Source organism: Melanerpes formicivorus, unplaced genomic scaffold, assembly GCF_026170545.1.
Source record: "Melanerpes formicivorus ecotype bairdi unplaced genomic scaffold, bMelFor1.0.p_v2 SCAF_1, whole genome shotgun sequence".
NCBI classification, from domain to species: Eukaryota; Metazoa; Chordata; class Aves; order Piciformes; family Picidae; genus Melanerpes; species Melanerpes formicivorus.
The window spans coordinates 65050837-65064616 of NW_027142353.1; the positions used below are offsets into that span (position 1 = coordinate 65050837).

Genomic DNA, 13780 nt, shown 5'->3' on the forward strand with positions numbered 1-13780 from the left:
CAAGTTTTCAACTAGAACTGTGTCCAGTTCTGGGCCCCTCAGTTTAAGAAGGACATTGAGACACTTGAACGTGTCCAGAGAAGGGCAACAAGGCTGGGGAGAGGCCTCAAGCACAGCCCTGTGAGGAGAGACTGAGGGAGCTGGGGTTGCTTAGCCTGGAGAAGAGGAGGCTCAGGGGAGACCTTATTGCTGTCTACAACTACCTGAAAGGAGGTTGTAGCCAGGAAAAGGTTGGTCTCTTCTCCCAGACAACCAGCACCAGAACAAGAGGACACAGTCTCAAGCTGTGCCAGGGGAGGTTTAGGCTTGAGGTCAGGAGGAAGTTTTACACAGAGAGAGTTGTTAGCCATTGGAATGTGCTGCCCAGGGAGGTGGTGGAGTCACCATCCCTGGAGGTGTTCAAGAGGAGATTGGACGTGGCACTTGGTGCCATGGTCTAGTCATGAGGTCTGTGGTGACAGGTTGGACTCGATGATCCTCGAGGTCTCTTCCAACCTTAGTGATACTGTGAAGTCACAGTGTTTGCTAAGCTTTCAGGTACTAAAGGTCTAAAAGAACTTGTTGTGGGGTTTTGCTATTGCTGCACCAACAAAGCAAAGAGAAAAGCCTGCACAAATTCCTGCTTTTGGAAATCTCTTTCACTCACCCAGACTGGAATATGAGATGAGCTTCTGGACACAGAATTCCAATGTTTATCCTGGGTTTCCAGGAAAGAACCATTCTGCTCCATGGCAGCCTGTGAAGGGATGGCTGAGGCTTCCAAATTGACTTCTCTGGGGATTTCCCAAGATTTCTGTACTTCTGGAAAGCTTTGGACAGGCTCCTTCACATTTGTATTGCACTGCAAATCCAACTCCACAGCTTTGTGTGCTCCATGTCCATGAACTGGTTTTTCAGGAAGCTTCACATACTTATCAAATGCCTCCACAGGCAATTTTTCACAGGACACTGTCTCTTTTAGTAAGTGCTGAGAGAAAGTTTCTTGCCCTGTAACTGGTGTGGTATTTAGCTGATAAAATGACTTCTGCTCTTCCAGTGGATTCAGACTTTCATTTCTCAGCTCTTCCACTGAACACTGGAGATCAATAGATTCCATTTTTCTGGAGAGTTCTTCATATTCTCTGGCAGATGAAGTACAATTCCCATTGCCCCATTTATTAGTTCCAGGGGTATGTTCAAAAGACCTCTGTAAGACACCATCATGCTCCTGATCAGTACTGTGATGCTGATCACTCAGAGTCGTCTCTAATTGTAGTGGGTGAAAAGATTCTTCAGCTCCTGTTTCAAAGAATTAGCATCAAGAGTTAAAACTGTAGAGAAGAGAACAGAAGAGAACAGAAGAGAACAGAAGAGAACAGAAGAGAACAGAAGAGAACAGAAGAGAACAGAAGAGAACAGAAGAGAACAGAAGAGAACAGAAGAGAACAGAAGAGAACAGAAGAGAACAGAAGAGAACAGAAGAGAACAGAAGAGAACAGAAGAGAACAGAAGAGAACAGAAGAGAACAGAAGAGAACAGAAGAGAACAGAAGAGAACAGAAGAGAACAGAAGAGAACAGAAGAGAACAGAAGAGAACAGAAGAGAACAGAAGAGAACAGAAGAGAACAGAAGAGAACTTACCAGGTTGGAAAAGACCCTCAAGATCAAGTCCAATCTATCACCCAACACCCTCTAATCAACCAAACCATGGCACTAAGTGCCTCATCCAGTCTCTTCTTAAACACTTCCAGTGATGGTGACTCCCCTCCTGAACACCTCCAGTGATGGTGACTCCACCACCTCCCTGGGCAGCACATTCCAATGGCAAATTACTCTTTCTGGGAAGAATTTCTTCCTAACATCCAGCCTAAACCTCCCCTGGCACAGCTTGAAACTGTGTCCTCTTGTTGTGTCACAGATTGCCTAGGAGAAGAGACCAAGCCCCACCTGGCTACAACCTCCCTTCAGGTAGTTGTAGAGAGCAATAAGGTCTCCCTTGAGCCTCCACTTCTTCAGGCTGAGCAGCCCCTTGTACAAGAAGTACAACTGCTGAGAAAATCCAGAACTTGACCAAATTTAAGAGTTCAGTGGAGAAGACAGAGACAGCAGCAGCAGAGATTTGACATTTCAAATCAGGGCTGACAGAAGTGTCCATTCCCACTTGGGACACAGCAAAGCCACCTCAAGGGTTGGTATTTTCATACTGGCTGCAGGCTGACTTTGAAAGTCTTGACCTGACTGGACTGTACATACCTGCAGTCATGTTTTCTTCAGCAGTTTCTCCTCCTGATGCAAGGTTGTTTGGCCTGGTTTTTAAAAGGCTCAAAGGCAGACTGCTGCTTTGGACCTCCAGAGTGCAATCACCCAGGGCTGGAGATGCAGACATGTGTTGACTCCTTGTTGAAAAGGTTGAAGCCTAGTGTCAAGAAAAAGAGTTTTTAACTTAACAAACAATCTTGACTGAAGATTTAATTAAGACTTAAATCCTAAGATTGGTGATTTTCACACAAATCTGAAGGACAAAGAAGTAAAGGTAATACTTGATTTTTTTGCTCACTTTTCTGCATACCACCAGGAAAACACAGACTCAAGAAGGCTGGAAAAGACCCTTCCAGTTCTGGCAAAAACTGTTACTGTGTTTCTTCTGAAAAGCTGTCACTATAGGGTTTATGCACTTAAATTCCACAGAAATCTTAAAGAATAGAATAGAATTCACCAGGTTGGAAAAGACCTTTGAGATCATCAAGTCCAACCTATCATTCAACACCATCTGAGCAACTAAACCATGGCACCAAGCACCCCATCCAGGCTCTTCCTAAACACCTCCAGTGATGGTGACTCCACCACCTCCCTGGGCAGCACATCCCAATGGCCAATCACTCTTTCTATGAAGAACTACTTCCTAACATCCAGCCTAAACCTTCCCTGGTGCAGCTTGAAACTGTAGTGAAAGCAAGTTTACAGTTGCACCCAAGAGCATACAGTGGCCATTTGGCTGGCCACCTGGTTGAAAATAATGGCTGGTTACCTGGAAGAAGAGACCAACCTCCACCTGGCTACAACCTCCCTTCAGGTAGCTGTGGATGGCAATAAAGTCTCCCCTGAGCCTCCTCCTCTCCAGTCTAAGCAACCCCAACTCCCTCAGCCCCTCCTCACAGGGCTGTGCTCCAAACCCCTCCCCAGCTTTGTTGCCCTTCTCTGGGCATGTTCCAGCAACTCAACATCAATGTAGTATTTCCTCCATCAGGGTTTTCCCTCTAGTACCTTACTAAATTCTCTACTCACTTGTGGAACTCTGTACTGAGAACAGGATGATGAAGCATCAGAGTCAAGACTTGGTTCCAAAGGCTGAAACACCTGCTGCTGGAAGTTTGGAAAATGTCCCTCCATTTCAGAAAAATCAAGTTCAGCTGTTAGAGCTGCAAGAAAAAGAAGAGGTCATTTAAAAATGAAACCCCTGAAAACCACCACCCCTCAAACTGCCAACAGATACAGCACACCGCTGCTCTACACAGCAAGTAAAGCACACAGCATTCTGCAGGTACACAAGTGCTATCTTGTAAAGAAAACCTAACAGATAAATCTTTACAGCATCCAATTCTTTTACTGTGACACAATGCAGGAACAAAAGCAGCACTGAAAGTGCTACACTGATGCAATTTCTAGATGAAAAGCTGAAGCACGTAAGCTCCCTGGTCATCGCTCGTGAGATTGCACCAGAAGTAGCATGGGCTTCCCACTACAGAACTCAGTGACAGGGCAGCAAGTCCAATGAAAAGCCACAAGGATGATTACAGGAAGAATGAAGCACATGATGTTCATAAAGACCCCTAAAGAACTAAGTTTGTTCAGGCTTAAAAGGCTCAGAAGCGTGGGGGAAGCGGCACAGGAATCTCTGCTGTCCACTACATCCGATGAGACAGTAACTGCATTAGCTCTGTAGGCTTCTTCAACATGCCCAGTGAAAGATAAGAGACACAAGATGGAATGTGGGAAATTTTGATTGGATGTAATCGAAAAAGAAAACAGTGAGAAAAGAAGAAAGTTGTTAAAATGTTGCCAAGGGAGTGTGAAATCTCTGACCTCGGGGATATTCAGAACTTGCCTGGACAAGGTCTTAAGCAGCTGGGTCCAAGTTGACTTTGCTGTGAGCAGGAAGGAGAATTGATCTGACAATTAGAAGTCCTTCCTGCTCTGGATGAGCCTAGAATTCTAGATTTCAAGCATTCCAGAAGGCAGTGGTTCACATTAAAACACCAGCATTACCCTCATGATAGCAAACAAGGATGCTCTTGTTTTCATGAATCACTACATTTTTCTAGAGAGCACAGAACTACCAAGGGTCTCTTACTCAGTCTTTCATCAAATTAGGTGACTCTGCATGAACAATGAAATATCATAGTATCATAGTATCATTCAGGGTTGGAAGGGACCACAAGGAACATCCAATTCCAACCCCCCTGCCATGGGCAGGGACACCCCACACTACATCAGCCTGGACAGAGCCTCAGCCAGCCTGGGCTTAAACACCTCCAGGGATGGGGCCTCAACCACCTCCCTGGACAACCCATTCCAGGGCTTCACCACTCTCATGGGGAAGAACTTCCTCCCCACCTCCAGCTTCATTCCATTCCCCCTAGTCTTATCACTACCTGAGATCCTGAGAAGTCCCTCCCCAGCCTTCCTGTAGCCCCCTTCAGATACTGGAAGGCCACAATTAGGTCACTTCTCCAGACTGAACAGCCCCAACTCCATATTGTGTATTACTGTCTCTACCTTCCTGAAGAGCAACTCATGCACAACCAAGTGCTACATTTGGCACAAACAGCCTAGCCATGGTAGCAGGAAGCTGCAGGAACTAGATGATGATCAGATGAATACCTGGTCAGAGAAATTTTCTTTTTGCACTGCACTATGCTACATGGACATGTACATACAGCAAAGAATGAAGGACCAGAGAAACAATAAGGTTGGAAAAGACTTCAGAGATCATCAAGTCCAACCTGTCACCCAACACCTGCTGACTAACTAAACCATGGCTTCAAGTGCCACCTCCAATCCCTTTTTGAACACCTCCAGGGATGGTGACCCCACCACCTCCCTGGGCAGCACATTCCAAGGGCAAATTAATCTTTCTGGGAAGAACTTTCTCCTCACCTCCAGCCTGAACTTCCCCAGCACAGCTTGAGACTGTGTCCTCTTGTTCTGCTGCTGGTTGCCTAAGAGAAGAGACCAACCCCCACATGGCTATAACCTCCCTTCAGGGAGTTGTAGACAGCAATAAGGTCTCCCCTCTCCATCTCCTGTTCTCCAGGCTAAACACCCCCAGTTCCCTCAGCCTCTCCTCACAGGGCTGTGCTCCAGACCTCTCCCCAGCCTCATTGTCCTTCCCTGGACACGCTCAAGAGCAAAACACAAAGAGCACATCAAAGCAAGGAAGTTCTCACAGGCAGAATCCTTACTGACGTTCAAATATCAGCTGAATACAAACCATACAGACTGACACACGACACTGAGTCAACTCCTTCCATGTGACTGCACAAAAATGCTTTAAAATGGCAAGTACCTTTGAAACCTGTATTGTTCTCTGAGCAAGTGTTCAGGTCTCCAGGAAGTTTCCCCAAGATCTGCTGTATCCAACTTCTTTCCTCAAGGGACATCTCTCCTTCAGACAACGGAGTTTCAGATGCTCCAGCCAAATCCTCTCGCCTCGGCGGGAAGGTAAAAGGCAGTGAGGAGTTCCAAGGGCTGCTGGCTGCTTCTCTCAAAATTCCATCTTCTATACTAGCAGAAGACAATCCTGAAACAGTAAGCTGGACATTCACAATCTGGCCTCTAAACCACTTGCATGAAATCCAAGAGACAGCTGCTTAATATCAGTGAAGCGCTCTGGGGTTTGGTTCTTTAATTGCTTCCTTGATGGTAGGAAGAAGTTCTTTCCAGAAAGAGAGATTGGCCATTGGAATGTGCTGCCCAGGGAGGTGGTGGAGTCACCATCACTGGAGGTGTTTAGGAAGAGACTGGATGGGGTGCTTGGTGCCATGGTTTAGTTGATTGTATGGTGTTGGGTGATAGGTTGGACTTGATGAGCTCAAAGGTCTTTTCCAACCTGATTAATTCTATTCTATTCTATTCCTGCCAACCCTGCCACAAACCTTACCAGGAATTCCCACCAATTGAGGTTGATGCAGTACTCATGACACCCTAGCACTTCTGAGTATGTGGACTTAGGAAACACTGAAACCATAAAATCAGAAAAAGGATGAATGCTTTTATTTGATGCTAGCTAGCACTTTTTTACCTCCTATGGCATATTAAGGTGATCTTAAGTATCTTTGTGACATAGCATCACAGTATCACTCAGGGTTGGAAGGGACCACAAGGATCATCCAGTTCCAACCCCACTGCCATGGGCAGGGACACCCCACACTAGATCAGCCTGGCCAGAGCCTCAGCCAGCCTGGGCTTAAACACCTCCAGGGACAGCACCTCAACCACCTCCCTGGACAACCCATTCCAGGGCTTCACCACTCTCATGCTGAAGAACTTCCTCCTCACATCCAGCCTGAACATGATGTTTTATTGAGGCTTAAACAGAAGTACCTAGCACCCACACAAGAAATCTGAGGGAATCAAGGCAACCAACCCAGTGTTTCTAGTGAGGGCACCAGCCCCTCTGCCTTTGTGCTTACAGAAGAACTGCACTAAGCTATCAGGAAAGGTCATTGCTAATCACCTGGCATACAACAAAGGTGCAGCTAGTCTTGAAAAGTTTATTCATGCAGCTGAGTAACCAAAACCTTTGGTATTTTAATTCCACAGCTGAAGAACAACAGTACAGGAAAGCTACAAATGATCCTAGAATTTGCCTTAGCTTTGTGTCAACAAAACACGGACTTGTCACACGAGTTATGAAGTGCATTACCCAAACTAACACTCAGTAGTTTAGAGCATTAGGTTGAAGATGAGCCTCCCTGGGCAACCCATTCCAGGGTTTCTTCCCCATGAGAGTGGTGAAGCCCTGGAATGGGTTGTCCAGGAAGGTGGTTGAGGCCCTGTCCCTGGAGGTGTTTAAGCCCAGGCTGGCTGAGGCTCTGGGCAGGCTGATCTAGTGTGGGGTGTCCCTGCCCATGGCAGGGGGCTTGGAACTAGATGATCCTTGTGGGTCCCTTCCAACCCTGACTGATACTATGACTCTGAAGTTTCAGGCTGTAAGAACTGTGGTCTTCAAGAATGGATTTGTAACTGTGGAGTAACTCTCACACACATGCTCTGCATGAGATCAGATGTATGTCAAATTAACACAATATTAAGCCTTAAGGTAAATGAATCCACAGGGACACCATCTAATCACTTTCAAACTCACCTCCCATGTTCACAGGTGATAGTGTCAGGAAGGAGAACAACAATTATTTACTTTATAGAGGAGTTTAAGTCTATGAAAAGCTAACAAGATAAAGAGGCAGAATAGTATATGAATAGGTATTGCCTGGGAAACTATTACAAGTCAATATGGCATGCAATGTTTTCAAAAATCACAGAATCATAGATCAGTAAGGTTGGAAAAGACCTCAGAGATCATCAAGTCCAACCTGTCACCCAACACCTCAGGACTAACTAAACCATGGCTTCAAGTGCCATGTCCAACCCCTTTTTGAACACCTCCAGGGAAGGTGACTCCACCACCGCCCTGGGCAGCACATTCCAATGGCCAATTACTCTTTCTGGGAAGAACTGTCGCCTCACCTGAAGCCTAAACTTCCCCTGGCACAGCTTAAGACTGTGTCCTCTTGTTCTGGGGCTAGTTGCTTGGGAGAAGAGACCAACCCCTACCTGGCTACAACCTCCCTTCAGGTAGTTGTAGAGAGCAATAAGGTCTCCCCTGAGTCTCCTCTTCTCCAGGCTAAGCAACCCCAGCTCCCTCAGCCTCTCCTCATAAATCAGTAAGAATTACTATGGTGACAAGCATACAGTGGAACCATTCCCTCAACAGTAAGACAATCATATCTCTTTAACAATCCATGAGATATATTGATTAGAAAACAATTACACTACCAGTGGGGGATCAGGGGTGGGTTTTGGGGGGTTGGTTTGTTTTCAATTTTGACACTTGAAAATTCATACCCATAACATCCTGTGCCCTATAAATCCATCTGAAAGTTATTCTCTTCTTCTTTCTTCCCTCTTTGCTCCCATGGGAGATGCTCCCTATGGGGAAACTGTGGGGGAGTACCTCAAGGCCTCTTAGGCCTGGCTAGACCTAATGCCAGGAGGAGAAGGGAAGAGGCAGACTCAGACCTGGCCAGCCTGAGACCAGCCTAGCAGCAGCAGGGGGGGGCAGAAAAAGAGCCCTGGGAGTTTTGGGTATACCTTGAGGTGGGGAGATGGGAAAGGTTGGGGACCTTTGGGTGTGCTGGAAGGGACTCTGTATGCTTTGGGATTCTTTTGTCACTGTGCTTGAAGTTTCTGTAAAGCACTTGCTGCTTTTCCATTTAAACTTTCCATCACTCTCCAATCCATTTGTGTGAGGGTCACTCTTTTGCCCCTCTCAGGGGCAAGAGTGGAATTGCCTGGCCTCAAACCAGGACAGACTTACATCTGCTTAACAACATTCAAACCATCCTTTGCCAAAGCATGCAAGTTAGAAGGTCAGATGTTTACAAACCAATCATGAGCACAGAATCACAGTGCAGAGTGAAGTGCCACATTAGGTTAGGTCAGGAGAACAGAGGTTCGGTGAGTTAGGCCCACCCTGCCATAAAACAGAAAGAACACATAATTTTCCTTTTACAAGAGCAAAATCCAAACACTTACCAGTGTCAACAAGGCTTACATCTGAAATCTCACTAGCCAAAAAGCTTCCAGTGGAAATTGTTGAAGACAAGTCACAGGGTACTCCTTGCATGAAGGGCTCTGACCCTGAGTTCATGGATGCTGCTTCAGAAAGTACTTCCTAGGATGAAACAACATCACCATGTATTCAGATTTAAAACACCATCCATGCTTTTAAACCACACATTCTATTCTGAGCTCAGTTCAAGTGTAGAGGCCTTCATGTTTTGCAGTCAGGCAAACACAGATTCATCATTGCTCAGTACAAAACACTCACAGCCAATGTCAGACACCACTCCCCAGCAGCCCCCCACTGACCCCCAACACACACACACACACAGAGGCACACACACAGTATCAGCAAGCTTCTCAGAACTGCACATTAATCATGACACCTGGAAGATTGTTTTAATCTTCTGGTGGTCAGATTTGGCTAATTCTCATCACAGATCCACTTCCATAGAACTGTGGATCTCAGAGGAACAGAGGTGCAATACATGAACACCCTCAGGACTTTGACAAGCACTTGCAGCCTTTTCTACATAGGAAACTGCCTCAGAATGCTAATTATATTAAACTAAGATGAAAACATACAAATTATCCTGAGATATTACCTTCCTTAACTACCTTAATAGGCAAGCCCTATAAAAAGTGACAAAACAGAGTGAGGGCTCTTATAAGGAGCACCTCTCCTATGAGGACAGACTGAAGGAACTGGGGCTGTTCAGTCTGGGGAAGAGAAGGCTCTGAGGTGACCTAATTGTGGCCTTCCAGTATCTGAAGGGGGCCTACAGGAAGGCTGGGGAGGGACTTCTCAGGATCTCAGGTAGTGATAGAACTAGGGGGAATGGAATGAAGCTGGAGGTGGGGAGATTCAGGCTGGATGTGAGAAGGAAGTTCTTCCCCATGAGAGTGGTGAAGCCCTGGAATGGGTTGTCCAGGGAGGTGGTTGGGGCCCTGTCCCTGGAGGTGTTTAAGCCCAGGGTGGCTGAGGCTCTGGCCAGGCTGATGTAGTGTGGGGTGTCCCTGCCCATGGCAGGGGGGTTGGAACTAGATGATCCTTGTGGTCCCTTCCAACCCTGAATGATACTATGATTCTGTGATTCCATATGTCAAAGAATTAGACATGAACATGTCTTCCTCAAACTCTGAATTCAAACGAGCATGAAGACAAACAAAAAACCCCTAAGAAAGTCTTCCCCTACAGTTTTCATTGTATACTACCTTATAAAAATATATTTAGCAACCACATTACACTAAATCACTGCTAAAGGTTATTTTACATACACACATGACACAGCACTTTTTAAACACTGGCTTTATCTCCTGACAAAAGAAAGCAATCTCTGGGTAAGGGAAAAGCAGGTGGTTATCATTGGTGCTGATTTTGATAGGGCTTTGAATACTCTCACTACATCCTTGTATCCATTTGAATGCCACAACCCACAACAAGATGGGTTAAAAAACAGGGCAGGATAACCTAGTCAGAGGACAGGGATTAAAGCATTAGACTCTGCCTGAAGGTGAGGAACAAATGGAGTACTACAGGGCTCTGTCCTAAGACCTTTCCTCTTTATCATCTTTGGCAATGACCCAGAGGACATGTCATACTCCTATCAAGTAAGTGTTGAGGACCATTCAATACACTAAACTGGCAGGGCTGACATCTAGAAGGACTTCTTGAGGCTGCCTCTACAGGAATGGCATGAAACTCAGAATGAGCAAATGAAAAGTCCAGCACCTTATCTATGAGCCCGAGTTGGGGCCTATCTGGAGTGCAGCCCAGGGAAAAAGGACCCAGAGTCTCACAGACAGCAAGCAGAGCATAAGCCCATGGTGTGTCCTGGCAGCAAAGAAGGGCAACTGCATCCTGCACGGTCTGAACAGGACACAGCTAGCAGATCCATCACAGGAATTACTTTTCTTTCCTTAGTGCTTGCTATACTACTCTGTCCAGAATACTGCACCTCAATAGGTGCACCTCAACAGGAGGCAGAAATATTTCATCACAAAACACGGAGCAAGTTAGTTGTGTTACATGGTTACTGTGACATGACTTACTGTATCAGCAAGACTGAATGATGGTCCAGAAGAGGTTGTAACTCCCTCTCCAACTCCTGCAGCGAGAACTGGTGAATCTCCAGCCACCTGAGAATCCCCAGACAGGCCTGAACACAAAGGCAAGAGGACCAAGTGAGGAAGAGAAGGCAGCTTTTCAGTTCCTGGACGGCAACTCTTTCGTGCACAGCAGATGGCAGTACTGCTCTGCCGCTGCCTCCCCACTACTGGGGCACTGATTTTGCCCACACTTGGCACTTCTCACCTACAGTGGCATACTTTCTGCTCTGCTGTACCACCAACTTAAATAGCAACCAGTGTTTCTCCTTGACCAGCCTTCCTAAAATTAGCATGACTGCTCCCCACAGAGCATGCAGGAGGAGCTAGAAATTCATGTTTCATCTCTGCAGAAGGGAACATGGCTTTGGTAGTGCCACTGTGACCATTTATTTAATGGGGGGGGGGGGAATCTTTTGTCCTCTACCATTACAATGATTACAAACAGACATTTCATATCCTCAGCATATGTAAAGCTCTAGAATTAGGCAGATCTTGTGGTATTGTGTGAATCCTAACACTAGCATGTACCTTATGGCCATTGGAATGGGCTGCCTAGGGTGGTGGTGGAGTCACCATCACTGGAAGTGTTTAAGAAGAGACTGGATGAGGCACTTGGTGCCATGGTTTAGTTGGTTAGATAGTGTTGGGTGATAGGTTGGACTTGATGAGCTCAAAGGTCTTTTCCAACCTGGTTAATTCTATTATATAAGCTAAAACTCAATTTCCTACTGGAAAGTGAAGTATAGTTCTGGTTTTCCTAGCATTCCAAACAGAAGAGGAGAGGTTTGTTCTGTGAAGCAGCACCAGTGAAGTACCTACATGATGTGATATTTCCATATCACAATCAAAATGAAACTCAGAGGAGGAAAAATCCTAACAAAGTTTTAGGTTTCCTATTTTCCATTCTCACTCAGTAGTCTAAGAAAAAGTGCAAGACATGAAAGTCAGTACACCTAAAAATACAGTTATTTCAATTAAAAGACAACTTAACCTATTCTTAGATGAGTTTCTAGGTTACCACCTTAAATGCTAACTGACCTGAGAATGAAAGGTAAAGAAATTCTCCAATGGCTTCTTTTCCCCCTTCACACAGTTTCCTCGGAAAGTTCTAGCAGGCTTGATGCTGCTCATTTGTGACATTTTGAGCAGTAACCAAACAGAGTCACTGGCAATGGAATTTAGACTAGACTAGACCAGACCAGGTTGGAAGAGACCTTCAAGATCATCGCGTCCAACCCATCAACCAATCCAACCCACCTAAACAACTAACCCATGGCACCAAGCACCCCAGCAAGTCTCCTCCTGAACACCTCCAGTGATGGTGACTCCACCACCTCCCTGGGCAGCACATTCCAATGGCCAATCACTCTCTCTGTGTAAAACTTCCTCCTGACCTCCAGCCTAAACCTCCCCTGGTGCAGCCTGAGACTGTCCCCTCTTGTTCTGGTGCTGGCTGCCTGGGAGAAGAGACCAACCCCTTGCTGGCAACAACCTCCCTTCAGGTAGTTGTAGACAGCAATAAGGTCACCTCTGAGTCTCCTCTTCTCCAGGCTAAGCAACCCCAGCTCCCTCAGCCTCTCCTCATAGGACTTGTGTTCCAAGCCCCTCACCAACCTTGTTGCCCTTCTCTGGACTCATTCCAGTAAGTCAACCTCCTTCCTAAACTGAGGGGCCCAGAACTGGACACAGAACTCAAGGGGCAGCCTAACCAGTGCAGTGTACAGGGGCAGAATGACCTCCCCTCTCCTGCTGGCCACACTGTTCTTGATGCAGGCCAGGATGCCACTGGCCCTCCTGGCCGCCTGGGCACACTGCACATACAAAGAATAGAAGAGTAGTAAAGAAATGCAGCAGCACTGTGAGAGTAATTATTATCTCAGCCTCCTGCAAAGCTTTGCCTGTTAACAACACTGCTCCAGTACAGATAAAATTCTAAGTCTAAGAGCACAGAACACTAGTTTCTGATCTCTTTTGTACAGGTGTGTGACAAATGCCCTCAAGTTCACCGGAAAGATAACTTTTGAGGTCTGAGTAGAATGAAGCAGCAAACAACTCCTTGGTTGCCTGTGGCAGCAGTGGTGTGACTGAGTTTATATACATGGTGGAAGTCTGCTTGTCTTTTTTGGAGCAGAAGATAAGGGACAGAGGACCCTGAAAATGCACAAGGCCTTGAAGAAGAATAGAATAGAATAGACCAGACCTTCAAGATCATCGTGTCCAACCTATCATCCAACACCACCTAATCAAGTAACCCTAAGTAACCTAATCAACTAAACGTAACTAACTAAGTTCCTTGAATCAACATCATCTCTTGGTATTTAAATATCTTCACTGGAGAAAAAGCAGCACAAGACAAAAAGATTCCTACCCTCAAAGTAAAAGCAAGCAGCAGTGGTGAGGAATGGCTGTCAGACAGTCACAAACCATTTCTTTTATAACTCAGTAAAAGTAAATGCTGCAAAAAGCCACCCCAAAAAAAAATCTCTCCATTATCCCAATACCTTTACCTCACAATTAGATATTTTTCTGAAAGACATGATCTTATTATCTAAAGGATGTCAGTGACAGGTAGTAATTTAGGATGGGTGAGAGATGAGATTCAAGCCTTTAATCTTCTCCTGCACATAAATTCTACAGAGAGCTGTGCCACCAATGTTTCATTGATATATTGTAGTATCTTGCATTGTTCTTGTGATATTGACACAAGGGATGAGCAGTAGCAGTTTCATGCTATAAGCCAAATAGTTTAATTACAAATTCAACATGCTTCTCCCTCATGACTTTACGACATTAGAATCCTTTAAGAACTCTGGTGAGTCATAAAGGAAGGGGTTTCATTCTTCTGTCATCC

At 45.7% G+C, this 13780-nt stretch overlaps 1 protein-coding gene and 1 non-coding gene across 7 annotated transcripts in view; both read right to left on the reverse strand.

Annotated features, from left to right (window-relative positions):
• CEP295 (centrosomal protein 295) overlaps positions 1-13780 on the reverse strand; it is a 61358-nt gene that overhangs the window by 8370 nt on the left and 39208 nt on the right. For all 6 annotated transcript variants that reach the window (XM_068145713.1, XM_068145722.1, XM_068145707.1 and 3 more), the window contains 6 exons: positions 10873-10979; positions 8794-8932; positions 5546-5779; positions 3265-3398; positions 2233-2395; positions 647-1278 (listed from right to left, as the gene is read on the reverse strand). In XM_068145713.1, the coding sequence (XP_068001814.1) occupies positions 647-1278; positions 2233-2395; positions 3265-3398; positions 5546-5779; positions 8794-8932; positions 10873-10979 (1409 nt within the window). The remainder of the gene's footprint in view (positions 1-646; positions 1279-2232; positions 2396-3264; positions 3399-5545; positions 5780-8793; positions 8933-10872; positions 10980-13780) is intronic.
• LOC137445282 (small nucleolar RNA U2-19) lies at positions 9179-9263 on the reverse strand. The gene has a single exon (XR_010988386.1). It is a non-coding gene; the product is annotated as a small nucleolar RNA U2-19 (small nucleolar RNA).